Here is a 25,447-nt window from a genome sequence, read left to right on the forward strand (position 1 = left end):
GAGTATAGCCTAAGGTACAGAGAAAAGTTGCTGATGCTTTCAAACATGCTAAAACATTTTAATATTGTCTTGGCATGTCAGCCCAAACTAGAGCACTCCTAGGTAAAAAATGCAGTGAAATCCTGTAATTACAGGACTAGAATTTCCAGAGCTTTCAATAGGAGCCCTCTGCTTGAACTTCTTAATTAAATGTGCTTACATCCCTGAAAATGTTTGCACTCTCCATAATGTTGGTCAGTTTGTTGCCCATGATAAGAAGACATAAAAGAAGTAGAATATATTTTTTGCATTCTCAGGCTTCTACTTGATTTATTACAGATAATGTAATACATTCACAGAGTTCCCTCGTGGCTCAGTGGGTTAAAGATCTGGCATTGTCATTGTTGGGATTCGGGTCACTGTTGTGGGTTTGATCCCTGGCCCAGGAACTTCTGCATGCCATGGGTGCAGAAAAAAAAAATTCCTCCACAATCTTCATCTTAGTGATCTATTGCTATATCAAGGAACTCTCTCCAAGCCCTAAACAAACAAAAACAAACAAACATAACTTAGGAGAGTCAAACTACAAAGGCTGATGACTTTTCCTATTTCTTTGGCATGGCTATGGGGTTCTTCTGTGAGTTTTGCCAGACATTCATGTGGCTCCATTAATCTGGGGAGTTGGCTCAGGGAGGCTCTGCTGGGCCAGCTGAGATAGCCTGGTTGCTCTCTCAAATGATGCTTCATTTTCAAAGAGGCTAGATCGTGCTTTCTCTCAAGGTGGAGACTGCAGGCTTCTAAGAGCAGAAGCAGAAGCTGCTAGGACTCTTGAGACCTATCCTGGAAATTTCACAGTGTCACTCTAGTCGTCAAAGCTAGCTCAGCTTCAAGGGTTGCAGAAATGGAATCTATACTTGACAGTAGGAGTAATGATGCCTCATTTCAAAGGAATGTGTATAAAAAGATTAGAGGAATCTCTGGCCTTATTTTGCAACTTAAGCATGTACACACATCATGAAATCTGCATAGCTTGTATGCTAAATGACTTTTATGTTTCATTATTTTTGATGTCTGAAGGGTACACTGCCTGGAGGTGTTTGCCCTGCATTCTGTTGTCTTTCCTTGATTTTCAACCTCTTAGTCATAGATTAACTTATTGGTAATTTGGGGTGATATTTAAAATGGAGCTCTTTTTTTATGTTATGGCTCATACAGGCAAAGCAAGATAGCAGCCCCAGTATCTTAGGGGTAAATCTCTTTCAAGCGAGAATAATTAATTGTGAGGTTGACCTGTTTAGGTTGTAAAGATAACTGCAAATAATAGAGCATTTGCCCTCCAACATGGAGCAACTATAATGACACGTATAATGAGTAAATTTTCTGGCAAAATCTTCATAAAGTAGTATTAGGGAAGTATCTGATACAGAGTAACCAGTGACCATTGTATTTTCCTAAATAGATGGTACTCTGGTATATTGCAGATTATATCGGCATAAATCCATTGGTACTACTGCAAAAGTACCTCCAAATGCAGGCCCTTTTGACTGATGATTGTTACTAAGAACAGTAAGTTACTTGAACCTTGGGAGCAAATATATCTTAAAATTCAGAATCCTTCATGTATTAGAAAAGGTAATATCATGTATGTTTATAAAGATCTGAGTCTGAGACAATGCCCTTAATTAAACACTATTTTTCCCATACAACATAAACATTCACACTATGTAAGATAAATAAAAATGAAAAATCACTTTGCGTTCAAGGTCAGGTTTGTTGTAAACTTATGGGGGGAAAAATAACCTTTCGGTTTTCAAAGCCTTTTTTAAGGACCACATTGTAGAGAGGGGATTGTGCACCTGAAGTTTCTAGTATTTATTGAGGGCCTATTGTGTGTCAAAAATTCTTACAAATACTTTACCTATATTAACACCTTTCATCCTCACAATAATCCTAAAAGTTAATTCATTCTTATGCCTCTTACAAAGATGAGGAAATTTAAATGAATCAAGTAACTTAGTTACATGTCTATTAAGTGACACAGTTGGGATTTCAATTCAGGGATACTAGCTCTGGGGCCTAGTCCTTAAATATCCATTTCTTTTTTAAAATAATTTATTCCTTTAATTAAAGTATGGTCGATTTACAATGTTGTGTCAATTTCTGCTGTATAGCATAGTGACCTAGTCATATAGATATATACACATTCCTTTTCTCATACTATCTTCCACCATGTTCTATCCCAAGAGTTGGCTATAGTTCCCTGTGCTGTACAGTAGGACCTCATTGCTTAATACCCTTTTCATTCGGAGAAGACTAAAGAGAGAAAAAAACAAAACAAAACTCTACCTCTTTAAAGTTCACCAGAGGCTATGACCTCCTGTTTACCTAAAATCTGCACTGCACTGGACACCATGCTATAAACTTTATGTACATTAACTCATTTATACTCATAATACATGAGGGAATAGCTATTATTATAATAATCGAGAACTTGAGGCTCAAAGAAATTATATCCAAAGTCACACAGCTTATACGTGGTAGGCCCTGAATCACGCTCAGCACGCTGTGGAGAGTCCCAAACTCCTGTTTTGTCACAAGTTCCCCTGTCCCTTGAGAGAAGCACTCACTCCAGGTATAGATGAGACTGAAGTGTTGGCTGAATAGGTGTTCCTTATAGCCTCTTCCCGTTTGGTTGGATCGAGTGATTTCATAATAAATGAGAACACAATATAAAAAACGTAACCCCCTTTTTGTAGCCCTGGGTGACATCTGCATAACGGTAAATTTACCCTTCTTCTAAAAAATGTCTGGATATCCAAAGGATCACCTACTACTTGTCTGAGTCAGTGATTTCCAACCTCGCTGTGATCTGTTACATGCTAAACTTTCTATTCTTCCCAAATTCCCTAAATAGGCAAAAGTTGGGCATCATTAGTTCATTTATTTTAAAAAAGCCATATCTAACTCAGATGCATGCACTTTTCAGGTCTCACGCCCTTATACCTAAAATTTGACTACAATAATAATTTTCAATAAGAAGTTTAATTATTTGTTCTCAGATCTATTACATGAGGCAAAGATAAATCATTTTTAACAGCTATTTTAAAACAAAGCACTCAATTTGATTATTAGAGTAAAAATATATTTTCATTTAGACTAAAGAAATAAAGGTAATGCTAAAAATATTTGTTGGAAAATCAACAAAGTATGTCTTTCTTGTTTTGTTGTTGTTCATCCTTTTGTAAAAGCTTTTCATAGCCCACCATATTCTACTAGAATTAGGTGCATCTCCAGAAAAATAAGTCTTCAGTTAACAGCAAGTCAAGACATAAAAAAACAAATAATACTTTAAAAAGGGAAAAGGTGCCTATATGTGCTTTTTTCTCCCCCAAAGAGAATAGCATAATTTTTTATTTGCAAAATTTTGTCAAGTAATATTAAGAATATGCTAAGTGCCCAAGAAGAATGTGAATGCCTGAGGTGTCTACACACTGATTAACAATCTAGTTATTTCTCAATGTCAGAGAATTAAATAATTTGTCTATTAAATAAATAAGCAATTGACACATATAGCTTAAGTACCTGAGCTTAAAACAAAACAAAGAAAAACTCATTGGAAATAATTTAAAACTAAATGCAACCTTTTCATACCTTATTTCAGGAAACAGAAATATCCTTGTATCTTTAGCCCAAGCCCTTGAAGCTGAGCTAGCTTTGACGGCTAGAGTGACACTGTGAAATTTCCAGGATAGGTCTCAAGAGTCCTAGCAGCTTCTGCTTCTGCTCTTAGAAGCCTGCAGTCTCCACCTTGAGAGAAAGCACGATCTAGCCTCTTTGAAGATGAAGCATCATTTGAGAGAGCAACCAGGCTATCTCAGCTGGCCCAGCAGAGCCTCCCTGAGCCAACTCCCCAGATTAATGGAGCCACATGAATGGTCTGGGTAAAACTCACAGAAGAACCCCATAGCCATGCCAAAGAAATAGGAGAAGTCATCAGCCTTTGTAGTTTGACTCTCCTAAGTTATGTTTGTTTGTTTTTGTTTGTTTAGGGCTTGGAGAGAGTTCCTTGATACAGCAATAGATCACTAAGATGAAGATTGTGGAGGAGAATTTTTTCTTTTTGTACTTTCCATAATGTTGGTCAGTTTGTTGCCCATGATAAGAAGACATAAAAGAAATAGAATATATTTTTTGCATTCTCAGGCTTCTACTTGATTTATTACAGATAATGTAATACATTCATGGAGTTCCCTCGTGGCTCAATGGGTTAAGGATCTGGCATTGTCACTGCTGGGGCTCAGGTCACTGCTGTGGCATGGGTTTGATCCCTGGCCCAGGAACTTCTGCATGCCATGGGTGCAGAAAACATAGAGCAGGTTCTGGCAGAATGTATAACTCAGTCTATCAAAATCTTTACTAATACAGAGCTGTCTTTAACAGCCTTAACAATCCCAGGGCTCTGCTATAATAATGATGCCTCTAAAGTTTTCTGAATTTTGTAGGACAGGTTCTGAAAACATTAAATGCCTCCATAAATCTGGGTTTTCCTTTTTCTTTCTAATGATATTACGTATTGTCTGTCACTTCTTGCTGAGGTCACTGTAGCAGTATCTTGTCACCACCCACTCAACCACTCTGGTTGAGAAAGAATGGACTTTTTAGAGAAAGAATGGACTTCTTTTTTTTTTGTCTTTTTTTTGTTGTTGTTGTTGTTTTGTTGTTGTTGTTGTTGCTATTTCTTGGGCCGTTCCCGCGGCATATGGAGGTTCCCAGGCTAGGGGTTGAATCGGAGCTGTAGCCACCGGCCTACACCAGAGCCACAGCAACGCGGGATCCGAGCCGCGTCTGCAACCTACACCACAGCTCACGGCAACGCCGGATCGTTAACCCACTGAGCAAGGGCAGGAACCGAACCCGCAACCTCATGGTTCCTAGTCGGATTCGTTAACCACTGCGCCACGACGGGAACTCCAGAATGGACTTCTTAGTTTTCCTTTTCTGCACCATAGGAAATGCATAGTATTAAGAAGGTTGAATTTTTATTTTTTTCTTTAAGTAGCAAAATTTGTGACTATGTGGCATCTATTTCCTGTGCCTCTCAGTTTTTTTTGTTTTTTTTTTTTTTTTTTTCTTTCTTTGGAGACTATAGGTTTTTTCTTATGGCTCTGGATAGCAGTAATTGACCTCTAAATAACTCTGCTATGACATTTTAAGAAGGAGCGCTATGGCATTATGGGAAACACTAAAGTAAAAGTCAAAACACTTGTACTTTGGCCTCAGCTCTCCCATCATCTGGAACCCTCACTGCTTCCATCCTCCTTGCTATTGGGTTGAGATGATAAATGAAAGGAATAAAGTATGGGGAGGTATTTTATATCTTATATGTCACTTGCCGTTATGATGGCTTAGAATTGTATACTTAAAAGAGAGGGAAATTATGTTTAAGAAAGGACTTTGACATCCCAAAGCGGTGTAATGTTTTTAGCAGATAGCATAAGTAAATGGAGGTAGAGAACTCTGCAAGTGATATTAAAACAACCACAAGATCTAATGGATACCATTTCTACTTCCAGTCTTCTCAAGATTCGATATGATTGAGCGTGTGTGTGTTTGGAAGGTTCTCCAAGTAGCTGACTTTATTAAGGAAAATGCTGATAGAGAATACTACTATATTTCAATACAGAACATTTTACTTTTTTTTATTGATTTACTCAATACCAGCTAACAAGTGTTTTGAGTAACTATTTCCCATCTTCACTCAGGTCAAAATTAAAGGGAAAATTACTAAACTAAAGTGTGAAATAATGCTCTTAGATATCAAAAACCCATCCTTCCCTGAAAAACTGAAAGACTAAGAAGGATTACTATTTATGAAAGATTTGCCTTTATAATTCCACAACAAATGGGACATTTTAAAAGTATATCTTTTATGAAAGTGAGAAAGAAGTGTATTGGATGATTTCATAAGACCCTATATAACTTTTGTGTTTTAAAAAATGTATAATACTATCCCTCTCATGATTTCCCTTAATAGATTGCATCATAATATAAATTGCATTTGTTAATCATTGGCATTTCTTTTGAAGATTCATTTGAGTCATCAAGATGGGAAGTTTTGATTGCTTGTGATGAATCTCTATAGCCTTTCTTGATTATTTTCTAAATTTGATGATAAACACTGCCACATGTCTCATCCAATTAGGCTTGTCAACTTCCACCATGGTCCCCAATCAAGTGTTTGACTTTGGAAATGGCAGGAGATCCTTATTAAAAGTCATGCTTTTTGGATAGAGATGTGGCAGCCCACCCACACATGGCTGAACACAGAGAAGACAAGCTGCCTTTCCTTACAAGCAATAAAAGGAAATCAATTTTAGTAGGAAATAACCCCAACTATGAAGGAAAGGCTGAGGGACAGAATTGAAGTGTCTTGGAAATTGATTGGAAATTGAGTCCATCTAAATGAGTCGAATTTTTAAATGAGCTACAGGGAGTTAAGGTACACAAGTTAAGTCCAACAGGTAAAAAGAGATGTTAGAGTATCATTATAACTCTACAAACTATCTCTAAATCCATCTCAAACAAAGGAAAAACAAGGTGCTATGAATTTCAAACTGGAAACGCAAATTAATCCGCCTAAAGCAGCAACCGGTATAAGTCATTGTGTAAATCGACTGACACATTGTGTGAGACAAGTAAATTTAAAGAAATTATTCGAGACTATTCTGGATCATTTCCTCAGGCAACCACATTTGTAGAGATTTTTCCTATTTTGGTAGCTAAATTTCTGATTATTGTGTTGTGTCCTTGACAGGCACTGCCATAAAAGAAAAAAGAAAAGTTGGAACCTGCTAAAGCAGTGGGGGCGGGGGGCGGTGTTTAGAGTAAAAGTAGATCTAATCTCACATTTTGCATTTTTGTAAGTTTTTTTTTCCCCCCCTGTTCAAAGCATTTAGGTCAGCTTCAAATAAACAAAGTATCCCAAGATAGGAAATATTCCCAAAGAACTCAGCTTGCTTATTTAAACTAACTAGATTACAAAAACCATTCATAAAATTTGTCAATAGTTTGATTTTTTTTTTTTTTTTTTGTCTTTTTGCTATTTCTTGGGCCACTCCCGTGGCATATGGAGGTTCCCAGGCTAGGGGTCGAATTGGAGCCTATGCCAGAGCCACAGCAACTTTCGGGATCCGAGCCGCGTCTGCGACCTACACCACAGTTCACGGCAACGCGGGATCCTTAACCCACTGAGCAAGGGCAGGGACCGAACCCGCAACCTCATGGTTCCTAGTCGGATTCATTAACCACTGCGCCACGATGGGAACTCCAATAGTTTGATTTTTTTAAATGCATCTAAAATATGTGTTTGAGAGACACAGGGAATTTAGCATAAAAAGTAAATAGGAAAGGGCTTTTTCTTTTGATGATAAAATTAATAGGATCTACCTACTTAAAAGTCAACTAGCAGCATTTGCAACTAAAATAAATAATTATCTTTCATTTTATCTTTGGAAAAGAGAAAATTAATTCTAGATTTTCCATGAGCAACCCTGGCATTTCCTTATTGAACTCTGAGCAAATGGCAGAAAAATCTCAGGCCACTGTGGTTCAAAATTCAGTGGGCTAACAAATATCAATATTTCGGTTATCCATCCATCACCGAAGGAAAAAATAACACACAATATTGGACTGTCTTGATTTAGGAGTTTTGGCAGAAGAAAACTTCTAAAATATCCTAAGACGAATGATAACCAAATAGGAAGATCATTATAAACCACAGGGGATGGCGTGGGAGACAAAAGCAGAGGGTTTAAGTATGTTGGGAGTAATTTAAATAACCCTCTCTTCTATTTTAAACCAAATCGACCGGATTTCCCGTCGTGGCGCAGTGGTTAACGAATCTGACTAGGAACCATGAGGTTGTGGGTTTGGTCCCTGCCCTTGCTCAGTGGGTTAACGATCCGGCGCTGCCCTGAGCTGTGGTGTATGTTGCAGATGCGGCTCGGATCTCGCGTTGCCGTGGCTCTGGCGTACGCCGGAGACTACAGACCCCTAGCCTGGGAACCTCCATATGCCGCGGGAGCGGCCCAAAGAAATAGCAAAAAAAAAAAAAAAGACAAAATAAATAAATAAATAAATAAACCAAATCGACCAAGGATGCATATGCAAATCTTACTGATTTCATTTGTTGTAAATAGATTTGCAGAAGTTAAAATGTGTCAGTCTTTTAAGTCCCAAGTCTTGTAATAAAATGATACCATGTGATATAAATTAGAGCACAGTCATATTATGTTCTTTTCTTTGGCAATAAAGGAAACTATAAAATATATTAAATACAACCCTAGAGGTTATTTTCTTTGAATCTGTTGAGGTGAAACAGCTTTTTCTCTCTCACACCCTCTTTCTCAAACAAAAACAAAATCTGTTTTAAAATTTTGTAATAGTAAAAAAAGATAATTCTACAAAGGCAGGCACATATAATTATTATTATTTTTTTTACATATAATGATTTTAATTACATGGACAGGTAAATCTCAATTGCCATCTTAAATCCCAGTCCCTAAGAACTGTTTAGATAAAAGTTAGCTTTATAGAAATAGAAGACATGTCCTATTCTGTTAGGCCACACCATTAATTAGGAGTACATGCCATTTCATCAAAACTTTAGAAACTTGACTCGATTTATCCAATATGTTGCATTTCACATATTTCCATTCAGCCAACACACTGATGAATGTATTTCTTTGTGAGCACTCAAGGGACTATCCTACAGCACATGTTAGATCATTAACGAGGTGGGGGAGGATGTGGGCTAGGGTGGAGTAGGCCGGTGATACTGCTCCTATGTTCACACCTGTGACCCACTTGTCCCTTGCATTTCTCACTTTTTAACCACATAATGTGCTGTCAGTTTGGGTTCTACCTTGATGTTTAAGGATGTATTTTAAACATAAGGTTTTGCATATTTGCATTCTATGAATAATGTATAAGCAGGAAAAAAAAATCCAATTGGCAAAGGTACATGATTTGTGGGATAATTTATAAATACAGAAATATTGGAGTTTAATAACTTTTCTTATGCGTGTGGAAAAATTTATACCCTTGCAAATATACATAAGTACTTTATTTCTACTTGAGGATATACTCTGTACATGCCACTGTCCTGTAACAAATGTATATCTATATACCTATCTGTTCTACACATTTAAATTTATCAGTTTGTCCATTCCCCTCTTTCTATAATACTTGATGTTTTTGCAAAACCTTATCTTTAATGGATATGAAATAAAAATTGTTCTATGGGATGATGAACTGCAGGGTGTTGAAAAAGGGAAATAAAGTGGTAAAGGAACTATATATACATATATAATTATATATGTAATATAACATTATACATATTTCCTCTGTCCAATTGCATACAGGTCAGGAAAGCCCATTGAGAAATGGCTAACTTTAATGGCTCCTTCTCCTTGAATTTCAGATTCAATACCTCTTCCAGATGTAGCCCTGACCGGGAAGTGTACCCGTGAGTGTGATGAGTATGGCCATTCAGACTCCTGCTGGATGCCCGTCCGTACTTCTCCAGAGAGGAAGAAGAGCCAGCCCAAACTCTCCACCTTCATGCCTGTTGATGAACGAGGAAGCCAGGAAAAGCTGGCCAACGGCGAGGCTGCCATCATGGGTGACCGCAACAGAAACCTCCTGAACAAAAAGTTGACCTCATCCTATGAGACCTTCAGTGCAGCTAGTTTCAGCAAAAATGAGGAAGCCAACACTGAGGATATTCCCCTTACCAAAACAGGGGAATACAAGCCATCTCCTGTCAATACTCTCACTAGAAGAGAAGTTTACCTGTAGGCTATAAAGGAGCAACAGCAAAGTTCTTTTCATGTATGAGAAGGAGAATAAGGGGCAAAAAAACCTTAAAAAACAAAACCATGTAATCAAAAAGAGGGGGCTACCAAAGAGACAAAACTTTGCCTGCCACTTCTGCCTCCAGATCAGGCCTTTAGTGAGTGATACTGTTTAGCCTGATTGTAATGTACAATGTAGAAACCATCCTTGTTACTTGCATGTCTAACCCCCTTACTGATTTCCCACCCAACCCCTTCCCCACCCCTCCAAAACAAACAAACAAAAAGATGGTTGCAAGTTTCTTTCATGGTAATGAGCCTGATTAGCAGAACACAACACACTCATTATCCCTAAGCTGAAGCATGATTTTAGTCACTTTGGTTTAGTTTGAATGTCATCTGGTTGGTCAAAAAAAAAAAAAAAAAAAACAAACAAACAGATCAGGTAAAATATATTTCAGACATAGGATTAGATATGATTAATCACCATGGAAAGCAATCCCTCAAAAATTATTGAGTCCCTCTTAAGGCACAGTCCTTATAGAGGTAGGCTCTAGAAGAAGCATTTGGGGGAAGATCACAGCTTTAATATTCTAACAAAGGCTGAGAATTAAACAAAACACAGTTGGAGATTGTAGCCCAAATTGGCATATGTTGTTTTCCTAGAATCCCGGGGCATCAACTTAATTCCATACATTCACTGAATATTCTTAGTATACACACAATGTATCTTGACCACATTTCTCAATGACACTAGTTATAACTTGTAAAAATTATATATATATTTTTCAGAACAGCGCCACTATTATCAACTGACTGGAACAATTATGTCATTATAAGGCCAAAGATCAGGGCAGATCAGGGAAATCTTGAAGTAGATTTGGTCTTGATGTGAAAATCCATTAAGCAGCAAAAGTCACTGAACCCAGGCACACACAGAAACCTTCAAATGCTAGTTTTTTTTTGTTTGGTTGGTTGGGTTTTTTTTTTTTTTTTTTTTTTTTTGCATTTTCTCTATACCCGGAAAACAATCCTTTTCTTTTAAAATAGATTTTCTTTGAGAGCTCAGAAAATAAAAAGTATATGAGACATACTTTTTGTATTATATTGGCAATTTGTTAAGGTTAACATTTAATTTCAAAATATTATCTGGGGAGTTTCTGTTGTGCCTCAGTGGTAACAAACACGACTAGTATCCATGAGGATGCAGGTTTGATCCTTGGCCTCGCTCAGTGGGTTAAGGATCCAGTGTTGCCATTAACTGTGGTATAGGTCACAGACGAGGCTGGGATCCCATGTTGTTGTGGCTGTGGTGTAGGCTGGCAGCTGTATTTCCGATGTGACCCATAGCCTGGGAACTTCCATATGCCACACATGAGGCCCTAAAACAGGAAAAAAAAAAAAAAAATATATATATATATATATAGTCAGGGAAGATTCTACTTTTTAAAATCGTGTTTGTGGTTAGGTAGGGAAAGAAAGATGCATTGGCATACAGCCTTTAAGTCCACTATTACCATTTTAGAATCCAGGTTATGCTTCTTGTCTTAATATCCACATTTCAAATTACCAAGTGCATTTTTACATGTTCAGTGTGCACTCCCATGTAACAAAAGTGCGTTAATTTTGAATCCTGTGCGATATGGCACTATTTCAAGACTCACAACTTTGAAACAAGGCAACAAGCTAATTGACTTTGTCACTAATATGATATGAACGTTAAGTAATATATCTTTTAAAACCAATTCAATCTGAACATGAAAGAAATGAGTTCTGGGCAGTGACATGTCTCATGGTATATACATCTCAAAGTTGGAAAATATGCAGGTTTTTCAATGAAATATAAAGAAACAGAATATGCAGATTTTGAGTCACTTCCTCTGCAGAGGATTATTTTTAATGCAATTGGAAACTAAGCTGAGACATTCAGAAAAAGTGACAATCCAGGGACAGACTAGGGATAACAGGTGAAGAGAGCAAATGCTCCCATCACTGAATGTTTGTAACCTGGTTAAGGCATAGCCTTTATGGCTCTCTAGTGAACTGTAGAAACAATGTAGCTTTGGGTAGTTTCATGCTTTGCAATATTTCTTAGACTACAAAATGACGCAACCTGGAATATAGGTTGTTAATTCACTATAGGTCATCAAAATGCTTATCTTTGAAAACCACTTCTCTGTTTGGTGGGGTACTCTTTCGGGGTCATTTCCTTATGCTCTTTCTTCAGTGGAGTTTTCATTTATTGTTAGTTTATGTATAATAGTTAGGATGAAAGAAGATATGTAATTGAAGAAACAGAAATGTTGGACTAAAATATCAATCAATAATTGAACATGCTTATGTTTGATTATTATTTACATTATGGAAAGATGCAATTCTAGTAATTTGTTAGGAAACTGCATTAAAGCAGTTCTGCCTTGTATAATCTGTAAGTACCTATTAAGACAAAATACTTCTAAAGATACTTATGAAATGTATACATATTTTTTCTTGCACGTTACAAAGGAAATATTCAATTGCATAACACAGATGTTCAGCATAATTTTTTTAATACTTTTTTTCTTTCTTTCATGAGACACTTAAAACATTAGATAGCTCATTTCACTCTATCTTAAAATACTTCTGATGTCTATAAAGCTAATACGGGTCATATGGGACCTTTGGATTAATTGGATCCATTTTCCCCAATGACGTTTGCACCACATTCAAGACAGCCATGTCATTGTCATTTAACTCGTGAGCCTCTTTAGAACTAAAATGGGTGTGAAAGAATAAAATTCAGTGTACTGTAAGTATTCGCAGTAATTCTAGTAGAATTAGCTATCATAACATGTTTATTATAATGAGCTGGCATGACACAGAAATATATTTTGTGTTTGTATGACTTTTATTTTGAATAGGTTAAATCTGGTGCCACTCCATATATAGAGTGCTTTTGAAAAAAATCAATAAAAAGAAACAAAAAAATAATAAATGAGTGAATGCAAAATAAGCAACTGTGCCTTTATACCTGTTGTTATGGTTAAAAAACGGTTGTTGGGTTTGGACAATGAGGGGAAATGGGCTATTCCCAACTTTTTTGATCCTGTATATTTATCCATGTTTATTTTCTGAAAATAATAAATAATATATTAAAAATTTGCCTTCTGACAAACTCAGATAATGGACCAGTCTTAAATATCATTCATTCATAAAGCAAAATTAATATGGGCTGCTTAGAAGGCTAAAGAATTTATTGTAACAATAACACAGAGAGATATTATCAGGGGTGAAGTCAGTCCATTTTGCAAGGTAAAATATTGATTTATAATTTCTATTCTTCTTTCTGTTGTTATGTTTCTTTTAGCTGCTGTTTCATTTTGGTTGTGCAGTATATAAACCATATTTGTTTTCTGTACACAAGAAGCTCAAGTGAATTTTGCATGCATTATACATTAGGACACATTTATAAATTGAGTAACTATATGAATTTATGTGTATTAAAATGTCTGTAGCTTCAGTCTAAATCTAACGCTCATTCTGAACCTCTAGATATCATTATGGTTTCTGACTGGCCTGCTGCCTGAGTTTCAGAAAACAAGAGAGGCATTATTTTTATGGGAAGAAAACTAAGATGGTACTGAAGATGTCTGGCTGAAAGGCTACCCTAGGAAGCTGTCTTATAGAAAATACAACACAGAGATCAGAAGAAACTGCCAAGAATCAAACAGCTATCCTAAAACAGGCATGTGAAATCTGAAGACCTCAGTAGTTTTAGATATATTGTATTAGTAATAAATACACAGTGTGTCCTTAAGAGAAAAAAAAAGGAAGAATTAAGATGATCAAGAATACCTAAAGCTTGTTAGTTTTGACCTGGGCAGAGGTATGCATAACATCTGGAGGAAGGCATCATTTTTTCAGCTACCTAGGGTTTACTTTCAGGTGATTTTTTCTACATTTTAAAGCACTTGCATTCAGTGTGGTACGATCCGTTTGTAATGTTAATCATTGACTATTGTTCTGCTACTTGGATGTTGATAGTGAAGCAGAGAACAATTTATCATCGTTTATTATGAGTCACTATGCACGCAACTATGCTAAACATGGCGAAATGTATTAAACACTCGTCCAACTATTTATGAAATACTTTACATAATTTAATTTGCTTTTGTACAGTTTTATGTAAATAAATTGCTTGTCATTTTTGTCTCTGCAAATTAAAATATAACATGGTCAAATGGTTTCACACTTGTAAGTGTACTTCTCTGTTGACAGGTAATTCAGTTTTGATTGGACGAGAAATGAATGGATGAATGTACCAGTTTGATTTAAAGTGGTTTGATTTCTGCTAAATTAAGATGGAGTAAGGAAGATAATGCTGCAGTAATTGTTGATTTAGAGGGCACTGGGCATAACTGTTATATTACTTTGCCTTAGAATAGAATAGAACTTGGATTCTACAGTTTCATCAAAATAGTTCCTGAGACAGTTACTAACTGGCTTTGAAATCTTAAGTGTGAAGTGGAAGAACTTCTCATCAGTAATGTAAAGAGTGATTTTTTATTTTCAGGTGATTTCTAAAGAAATTTCACATTTCAGAAAAATAATTCTAAATCAAAATGTATCTCTATACTGGAAATGTTTGTTTTTAATCTAAAGTAATGATGAATACAAAAAAGTTAGGCTTTCCTGTTATGGCTCAGGTGTTAATGAATCTGACTACTATCCATGAGGACGCTGCCAGTTCAATCCCCGCCCTTGCTCAGTGAATTGAGGATCTGGCATTGCTGTGAGCTGTGTGTAGGTTGCAAATGCAGCTCGAATCCTGTGGCTTAGGCCAGCAGCTACAGCTCTGATTTGACCCCTATCCTGGGAACATCCGTATGCCACAGTGTGGCCCTAAAAAGACAAAAGCCAAAAAAAAAAAAAAAGAGAGAGACTAAAAAACAAAAAAAGCCCTCTTATATGTTGTGAGATATAGAGAAAAAAATACTTGAAACAAAAATAGAATTTTTACCTTACTCTTCTTAAGTTGAACTTTGTCTACTTTTTATACTCTTTCAATCATATACCAACTTTTTTTAAAACTATTTTGCATCTACTTTTTACTGTCAGATTATAACCCTGACTATAACGGTTATCTTCTTTGTTTATTTTTTATTTATTTATTTTTGCTTTTTAGGGCCACACCCACAGCATATGGAGGTTCCCAGGCTAGCGGTCTAATCAGAGCTACAGCTGCAGGCCTAGAGCCACCACAATGCCAGATCCAAGTTGCGTCTGCGACCTATACCACAGCTCACTCATAGCAACGCTGGATCCTTAACCCACTGAGCAAGGCCAGGGATGGAACCCACAACCTCATGGTTCCTAGTCAGATTCGTTTCCACTGCACCGCAACAGGACCTTCTTCTTTGTTTACTAAATTCATATTTATTTAAACAAACAACTTATATTCTCCAATCCAAATCAGAGACTTAAAAAAAGAAAATACTTTCTTTTTAAACTAGTAGATTGCAAGGAATGTTTGCCCCATCTCACAGCAGAACTGAAATTTATTGGCATGAAAGAAAGAAATTCTAAAGATGCTTGCCTTGAAGTTTACCATTTTTTTTCCTCTCTTGGTTGAAATTCAAAATACTTTACATAGAATGATGCATTCTTTCTTAAATCAAAGATATCTTTGTAAATTGATTTTGGCTGGCAGCCTTCCATCTCTAAAGAAGGAATTAAGAATGAAGCATGATGAGAAAGTTTGCTGCAAGTTGTAACGAGATTAACAAGTGATGTGTGTGTTCATTTGGCTTTGTGCTCATCTAACTGTGAGCACCAAATATCACTACATAAATCAATAGAATACAACATAAAATAAAACCACTGTTTTTCTTTTAAATTCTGAACTTAGATTTGACAAATATATATTACTCTTTAGCTTGAGGGTACATTATTTGGTTAAAATATTTTTAAAAATCTCAAACATGTAAAATTATAGTGATATAATAGTGATAGTGATATAGTGATAGAAAGAAGATAGACATAATGCAGGCCAACAAAGTTGTGCATATTGCTTCGAAGTGTTAAGTTCGATTATTCTGTCACCTCAGATCCCTTTCAGGTTCGATATAGTTACTTAGAAGCTAGACTTAGCAAAACAGTATCTTACATATACAGCACACATTATGGTTCACAAATGTTTTTTATAAGATTGATTGCAAAATTCCCATAATACTTGCAATATAACCTGAAGAATCCATTAGGCGAGCCATGTATGAAGGATTTTATTTTATTAAATTATTGTTTTTTAATAATGATTTTGTTTTTCCATTATAGCTGATTTACAGTGTTCTGTCAATTTTCTACTGCACAGTGAGGTGACCCAGTCACACATATATGTATACATTCTTTTTTCTCACATTATCATGTTTCATCACAAGTGACCAGACATAGTTGCCAGTGCTATACAGCAGGGTCCCATTGCTTATTCATTCCAAAGGCAATAGTTTGCCTCTGTTAAGCCCAAATTCCCAGTCCCTTCCCCCTGGCAACCACAAATCTGTTCCCTATGTCCATGATTTTCTTTTCAGTGGAAAGTTTCATTTGTGCCATATATTAGATTCCAGATATAAGTGAAATCGCATGGTATTTGTCTTTCTCATTCTGACTTACTTCACTTAGTATGAGAGTCTCTAGTTCCATCCATGTTGCTGCAAATGGCATTTATTAAATTATTTTTATTTATTTTTTGCTTTTTTTTTTAGGGTGGCACACATGGCATATGGAGGTTCCCAAGATATGGGTCCAGTTGGAGGTACAGCTGCCGGCCTTCGCCACAGCCACAGCAGTGTGGTAAATTATTTTTAGATTGAAGGCAGTGTTCTGCCAATATTAACATTTTTCTCTCTATTAGCTTAGGTACCAGCAAAAACATTTTCCATCATTTGGCAGAAAGTCAAGGGAAAAGGAAATCTCCCAGCTTACTTAAATAAGATAGGCATTTGGAAAATTAGAGTGGGGGGGCACTAATTACTCAGACTGGCAGGTAATCATCTTTACTTGACATCACACAACATACCCTGGCAGCAATTGTAACTTGTATGGGATTTCTTTTAGCAAATAGGAAATCTTGAAAACATCATATCGTAATTTTCCCACTGAACACCCCTGGCCTAATGTATCAGGCAAGAGTTTTTGGTGGACCTTGGCTGAGTAAAGAGTTGTTCTAGGTTTGGGGTCTTGAATGATAACAACCAAAAATATGCATTATCAAATTGATGAGATAATTATAGAATTTCAAAATTTACTTTGGCTTTAACAGGCTGATTTTGGAAAAAAAAAATTTGTTCTTTGAGTTTTTGTTTTGTGTTGTGGTCTGTGGGCACCAATTGGAAAAAGAATTTTCAGACTCATAGTAGAGTGAAAAGAAAGATAAGTTTATTGAGATAAGAAATGCTGGATGACTTCCACAGGGAGAGCTGACCCCAAGCCCATGGTCCTGTTTGTCTTTATAGCCCAGAGACAAAGGAGAGAGAAGAAAGGTCTTGTGATATAGCTGCCAACCTTTTGATTGGCTGGGGAAAGAGGCATCTTCTGATACATTTGTTTGTTGGTTGGGGGCATGTAATGCCCCTATAGGGGTGGGGTGAGGAGTGGGCCAAATGCCTTTCCTGGTAGAGGGCAGGAAGGAGTAAGCCAGTTTTCTCAAGGTGGGGAGGGGTCTCTGGAAATATGTAGCAATTACAATGTGTCAGGTGGGATGATAAGGGTTTGGTAATTCTTGGCAAAATGCTTTGGGTTTTATCTCCTTGGGAGGACTTGAAGTCTCACAGTTTTTACCTTTCCTCTCTTTACATTTTACCTTTTTGTGTCCTCATCTCAAATCCTGTTGCCATACTCCGAGAAGTTTATTTGCTCTGCTTTTCCCCTTTCCAAAGCAGACCTAGATTTCCCTGGAGGTGCTGAGATGTTAGGTAGCTAACCAAGGACTAGAGGATTTGAAACCCAATCAGCTTTATTTTAATGGAAATTTATAATATCATTACTTGAGTTCTTAGGAGGCAGTGTGAATGGAGACTGAACTTCTATTGTTTATTTTCTCTTATCTTTATCCTGACTGTAATACTTGTTTATAAACTTCATAGAGGAATGTGATTAACCAAGATAAGATAAATTTTCTAAGCTGCAGGGAATGAGGAAATGGTATGAATGTAAAATGTGAAAAGCTAAAAATTTATACTTTCCTTTAGTCCTAATTTTATTTTTTTACTGTCATGATGCAATTTAATGTAAATTTTATTCATTGGTTGAATTTAATATGTGTGACCCACAAAGAAATAACTTTGTCTATTTATTAAATCTCCTGTGGGAAGAAATAAAAATACTTAATTGTCCATAAATGTAAAATTTGCCCCCAAACTTCTCAGATGATACTAGACAAAAACTGTAGTTTACTTGTGATATTATTTTATTTTTTCTATTATGATTCAAATTTCTATCACCAAAGGGTCATAAGAAAATGCATAAGGTCAACAGAGAAATGCAGATAAAATCTTAGAGATTAGAATGAGATTTGAAAAATAAAAATGTTAATCAAGGTGCTAATTTTTAAAAAAAATAGTCCATTAAAATAAACACCTGAATGAACAATCTAAAGAAACAGATAAAAACAAGATGTTTTATTTTGGTAATTTAATTGAAAGTACATTACAACATCTAAGACTTAGTAAAATTAGTCATAACTTAATAGGATAATGTCAGTTTTTTTCTAACTGTGTTATATGCAATAGTACATGGAATATTTTTGTTACAGTTTTATGGATTGTTATAAAAATTTGACCATGCATTTAATCCATTTCATAATACACACATAAAGGAAGTAAGGGCAAAAAAATAATAGGAAAAAATAAAGACATAAAGTAAGTAGTTGGCTAGGTCATTTACTTAATAGTTTTAACACCTGCCTTTAAGAGAGAAAAAAGGTTATTGGACTGTTTTTAAGACCCTACAGTATAGCTGGACTATACTAGAATGGTACTTCTTAAACTGAAATTTGTGGTCCACTGAGAGACTACAGAGTTTTAGAGATCCAAGTATCCTATGGGAATTTTTAAAGTTTGAGTATTATTAATATGAGGATCAAAGTAATCATTCAGCATAAACAGTTTTCAGTGATAATTCTCAGGTGAAGCCGAATTTAATAAGATAAAATGCTCACTTCGTAAGTCAGTATTTATACATCTATTGTAGGAACAATTGTTGCTAGAATTGGCTTCTGTCTGTCAGTGCCAAATTGAAACACAGAGACAGGGTTTTGGGTAAAGGAGAAAAATAGAGCTTTATTGCTTTGTCAGGCCAAGGGGGAGCCACAGCCATCTAATGCCTTAAAGACTGTGCCCCCCACCACCACCATGGAAAGAATTGTGAGGAGTTTTATAGTAAAAAGGAGAAAAATGGGTTTTCTGATAGGAATCAGGATAGGGACAAACATACATTCTTCTTCCTTTGAGGGAATCTTAGTCACCAAAGTTGGCATCAGGAGCTGGCATGATCACGATGGTGGCCTTCTGGGTTATTGCCTAGAATAACAGTACCTGGGGAAAGGGGCATATGGATCAGAGATTAGAACAAACTAGGAAAGTTCTTGAAAAACATCACATGCTAGTAATCTTTATTCCACTGGCAATTATGCTCAGGGTGCCTAATTTTAGCTTAGGGTCATTGTGTTTAGGGTACATTTAAGCCAGGGGGAAGGACAAGGAAAGACTCTAAGCTGTTCAGTTTTTTTTTTTTTTTTTTTTTTTTTTTGGTCTTTTTGCCATTTCTTGGGCCGCTCCCGCGGCATATGGAGGTTCCCAGGCTAGGGATCGAATCGGAGCTGTAGCTGCCAGCCTACGCCAGAGCCAGAGCAACGCAGGATCTGAGCCGCGTCTGCGACCTACACCACAGCTCATGGCAACTCCAGATCGTTAACCCACTGAGCAAGGGCAGGGATCGAACCTGCAACCTCATGGTTCCTAGTTGGATTCGTTAACCACTGCACCACGACGGGAACTCCTAAGCTGTTCAGTTTTAAAGTGTTTGTTTCTACAAGAAGCATAAGGAATATAACTTTTCTGTTAGGTGTCTAAGATGCCTGTGTGATTATGTGTCATCCTTGAGAGGGAACCAGGATCCTGCCCCAAGGCTGCACTATTGTTGCTTGACTCTTCCCCCTTTTCTTTGTATCCCCTTCCTTCCCTGATCAGCAACTGTGTGAACCTGTCCCTAGGAACTCAGAGAAAGTCAGGGTGGCTGAATGAGGCCCATTTCCCAAGAACAAGAAATGGGGGCACAGAAGGGCTTTTGTGCCTACGAGCCCCACAGGGTCCTGCTTGGTTACACAATTATATTCTCTAGAGTCCAAGGGGAAATTTTTTTTTTTTTCCTTTACAGAGGTCCATAGTTTACTCAGTTGTGAGAAAAAACAAATCAGGGATTTGGATAAAAAAGTCTTAAACAATATGAATGATTGGACTAGAAGATACTAGCATACACAGACTTTCTATAACGGGCTAGGCTAGATAGCAAATATTTTAGGCTTTTCAATTCAAGAAGCAAAATCAAGGGTATTGTGTAGGTATTTGTATGAGAAGGGAGAAAATAAATGCCTAGGTTTTTTTTTTTTTTTTTTTTTTTTTCCAACCATTTAAATGCATAAATACCATTCTTAGCTGAGGAGACACAAAAGCAGACAGTGGGCTGGATTTGACCAAGGAATTACTGTTTGCTCCCCCTAGTATACCAAAAACTGCTTCAACTGAGACTAATTTTAGAATGCATCACTAAAATTTCTTTTCTTTAACCTTCCTTAAGTATTTCCCTGTCTGACCTGGACAGTGCTAGTACATGGCTTTATCCAGCCAAGTCAATCATAATCACCCTCAAATGTTAGACGACATGATTACTTTGGTAATCAGGGTCATTTCTTCTCATTGACCAGCGAGGTAAAAATTGCTTCCCTAGATCATAAAAGGTAGACTCCATAAGTGATGCAGGTCAATGTACGTGACATTCTCAGGCACCAAGAAAAGAGCCCATAATCTTCTCAATGCAGGTATCATCATCATCCACTTTATAAAAGAATGAAAAGAGTGTCTTTTTCTGCAAGTTCCCAGTTTGGTTGAGAGGTGGGAGATGTGCTTTTTTTCATTGGATCAAAAGCTTTAAATATACCTCCATTTAAATGCCACAGAAAAAGCCTGATTATTTTAGGTATGCATTTTATTTATGTTAACAAATAATATGAAGTTTTATATTTAGAAAGTGATACACATAAAGTAAAAATAAGAAGTAGTGTGATGGGAGTTCCCTTCATGGCTCAGTGGTTAATGAACTCAACTAGAAACCATGAGGATGCAGGTTTGATCCCTGGCCTCACTCAGTGGGTGAAGGATCCGGTGTTGCTGTGAGCTGTGGTGTAGGTCGCAGATGTGGCTTGGATCCTGCATTGCTGTGGCTGTGGTGAAGGCCGGCAGCTGTAGCTCTGATTCGACCCCTAGCCTGGGAACTTCCATATGCAGGGTGGGTGCAGCCCTAAAAAAGCAAAAAATAAAGAAGTACTGTGATGAATCTAATGGCATTCTCAGAATGAGTTGGTTTTTTGTTCTTTTTTAATGTTCATCTAATTGTATACATGTATATATTTTACATTAACGATAGAAAAAAGTGAACATTTTGAAGTATCCTAAATTATGTGCAGTTGAGTGAATAAATTTAAGAATAATAAGAGAAACTATTTAATTTGATAACACTGAACATTTCTTATCTGATAATACCCCAAAAGGGAATTGTGATTTCAAAAAAAATCTTAGATTAGCATTTTAGTGTGACATTTGATATTAACTATTTCCTATCCCAGCAAAATGAATGATATGCTAAATAACTTCAGAGATGGTTGTTACCAAACTAAAGAAAATAAAGCCTAAATATGAACATTGCTAAGCCAGTAAATAAAATATGGAGTTTATATTTTGAGAAAACTAACATATAACCATGCAGAAAAAAAAAATCAACAATTACAATTAATTTAATGGCTAAGGTTTGATCCACAGAGAAAATATGGGTGAGTGCTTTAGCTTATAAATCATATCATTTCAACATAAATTTTCTAACATGACTATCTCTGAAGTCTCAATCCGGGAATTATTGTAGATATTAAGTGCACACGTGGTTGGGGCCAGTTGATTTTGTTAAACCTACAGAAGTGAAGTTATTGAAAAAGCTACTATAAAAACCTATGTCTAGTCTAGAAAAAATTGATGTTCTCATTGACTAAAGTAATCTGGGAACATAAACGACGAAAAGAAGAGATAAATTGTCAGTCATAATGAGGGGTACTGTCCATAGAGAGTTTAAGAAATAAAACGGGCAAATGAGAACTACTACCAGATTGGAACATTTTCTTCAAGGCTATAGATATTATTGACAATGAGAGGGTATACAGAATGAGCAAGGTAGCCCTAATCCAAAGAAACTCATCTTTCCGTCTTTTTTCGTAATACTTAATCTATGCTCCTGCTATGTCAATTATTGGGATGCATAGCGAGATATTTAGTATTCGTCTGTTGACTTCTTTTCTTAAGTTGCTTGGAATACTCCAGGCTCATTTTCTTATTAGATGAAAACAAATAGTGTAATGTGATGTGATTTTCCTCTCTGCTTAGGATTTCTGTGTTTCACAGCCAGTATTTTTTACCCTCAGGTTCAAAGACTCTAAATCATCAGAGAAACACTCCCACTTGACTATAAATGTAAGTCTGATGACTAAAATGACAGTATCACTGGTGGAAAAATAATCTTCACTCTATTGTAATCAGACCCAACACTGACATAGAATCATGCATCGCTTTGGTGTTTCAAGAGAAGGCACCAATTTGCACTTTAACTCTTCAAGAGGGCAGTAAGATATGTAAACAGAGATATATTCAGCTTTAGTTTCAACCTGAGTTACAAATATAAAAAATTCTTCAGGGTAGTGGATTAGAGCAAAATTACCAGATGTTGATTTGAAAATGGCATTTGCTTTTCTTGTTTTCACTGGACTCACAAACAAAAAGACCTTGACCTCTGCTCCCCAACTCCTTCCACAGAGGTTTAAGATAACCAGCATAGAGGGATCAGGTGGAACATATTTATTTCACTCACACCATGGTTAACTTTTATCTAGGAACTTCTATATACTTCTCTTCATTCTAAATGTATCTTTTCGCTGTTTTTCGAGTCAAAATTAATCAATGGCTAACTCTTGGTTATAACTGTTTGAGGCACAGCATAATTTCTAGGCTATGATTCAAATTGGAAAGTGTGTTTTAATACCATCTCCTCAAAGACGTGATGCCACTTCTCAGGCTTCTCCAATCATGCAGGGAAACAACCTTCTGTAAAGGTCATCTATTAAAACAGTCAGTATTATTCTGGCGTTAAAAGGTATTTCTTCTCATCTTCAAATCCATAAGGATAGTTTAATTCAGAACAAAGTTTCTAAAAATGCATCATATCCTTGCAGAGAAGGTCCTCATTGGAGTTCCAGCCATGGCTCAGGGGTAATGAACCCGACTAGTGTCCATGAGGATGCAGGTTCAATCCCTGGCTTCCTTTGGTGGGTTAAAGGATCCCTCATTGCTGTAGCTGTGGCATAGGCCAGCAGCTACAGCTCTGATTCAACCCCTATCCTGGGAACCTCCATATGCCTAAAAAGACAAAAAAAAAAAAATAATTATTATAATAAAGTTCTCATTTATCTTTCCCTCCCCCAACCTGTTTAACATCGTGCAGTTTCCCTGGAAAATGTGGATGTAATTTATTAACATAAAAAAAGATATGAGGTGTATCAAACACATTGCTGTATATTTGGGGTACCATGAGCAATGTGTAGAGGGTCTCTTCTCTTACAGAATTATAAAATAGAAGGAGATAGCCAGAGGAAAACAACATTGAAACTGATAACTTGATATGGTCAATGACGAGAAAATAAAAGTTGTTTGGGATAACTTGTGAGGCATCTTAGACGTTTGCAGTAGGAATAGCCACTCAAAGAAGTATCCCAAGACAGGAATGCAGGTGGATAGATGGGAGTGAGGGATGAAGAGGTTTTTTTAGGCAAAAATGCCTGTGTACAAAGCACAGGGGGTCTGAGAGAGTGTGAAAATTTTAAAAATTGAATGAGGTTCAGGATGGGGAAATGATAGAGAAGGAAGGGTAAGCTGGTGTTCGGGGATGAAGCTGAAAGGAGAGAGTGTAAGTGTGATGGGGACGGTGGTAAGAAAGAGATGAATCACCCAAAGTCTACTCTCTGTTTCTCTTCCTGAAAAAAATAATCGCAATATTTTGATTAAATAATTGAATGATTTAGTGTTCTTCATTAAATTTTCAAAGAACTTCACTGATATTTCAAAGAACTGAGATACTTTCCGATTATCCCTGTAATCATGAGAAGAAAGCTCAGGGTCCATCTTAGTAGCTAAAGCCCTGTCCCTCAGGGAACTGAATAGTTATTCATTATAAACCATCCATTTGCAACACTTCTGTTCATCCCCTGACTTCCCTGAATCCCCTTCATCTGTTCTGAACCACAGCTGTGATTTGACTCATCTTAGCCTCTGTATTCATACATGCTGTCATGGCTAATAGTTGTACTTTTTAGACAGGCCCTCTCCTATATATGGTAGCCACCAGCCAAATGTGGCTGTTTAAATACAAATTTAATTCAGTTAACATTTTTCAGTCTCAGTTCTCTTTACCGTCTGACTGAATTAGGCAGAATGATTGAGCTCATAGTTGATGGTCATCCTACTGGTTGGTTTCAGGTCATTCTGAGTATAGGGGGAGATGAAGTTACATGTAATAACCGAAGAAGAAGGAAATCCCTGCATCTACTGCTTTAGTGGCAGAAGGAGGCTACAGGCATTATGTCATATATATTTCAACATATATTTGCAACTACGCTTAATCCTGAAGATTAAAAAAATTGAGTAATCTCCATGAATTTAAAGAGTATGTTAGTTGGAACATTGGTAATAGTAAATGCAAATATAAATACCACAGTAGGGAAATATATATATATATTTCCTAGGACATAAAAGGACTGATCTGGCTGGAACAGCTGAGGTGGCTACTAAAGAAGGTTCATTAATGGTTAATGGAAAAATTAAGAGACATTAGATAATAAGAAGAAAATAAATACTCCAAGCACAGTGAATAGCAATGGTAAAGCTTAAAATTAAAAAATACAGAGAAATGAGAAGTTGTACTTTCAAGTGTTCAGTATTCCCAGAGCACCATGAGGGGGAGGGGCAGGGGTCCTTACATCCCAACATACAACTCTCCTTTTTATTTCCATTTTTTATATCCACACTACATATTTTTTAATCTTTCTTCCACACTATTTTGATGCATCACTATTGGTGGACATCTGTTCCTTTCATCACCAAAGCATTCTTTCTACTTTCTTTTGGTAAATTACCTCAGTTTTTCTTTGCCAGCTGTCTGCAGGTAATGGTTTCCATTTTCCCCTGGCCATGTGTTGGGTAGGGGGCTTATGTTCGGAGAATTTGACCCTCTCTCCAACTCAGAGGAGAACCCCCAAACAAAAGACAATT

The 25,447-nt window shown here is 36.6% G+C and overlaps 1 protein-coding gene across 1 annotated transcript in view; it reads left to right on the forward strand.

Annotated features, from left to right (window-relative positions):
• PCDH7 (protocadherin 7) overlaps positions 1-10,035 on the forward strand; it is a 412,730-nt gene extending 402,695 nt beyond the window's left edge. The window contains 1 exon segment of the mRNA NM_001244484.1: positions 9,461-10,035. Coding sequence (NP_001231413.1) covers positions 9,461-9,837 — 377 coding nt within the window. The 3' untranslated portion in view covers positions 9,838-10,035.

Source organism: Sus scrofa, chromosome 8, assembly GCF_000003025.6.
Source record: "Sus scrofa isolate TJ Tabasco breed Duroc chromosome 8, Sscrofa11.1, whole genome shotgun sequence".
Taxonomy (NCBI): domain Eukaryota; kingdom Metazoa; phylum Chordata; class Mammalia; order Artiodactyla; family Suidae; genus Sus; species Sus scrofa.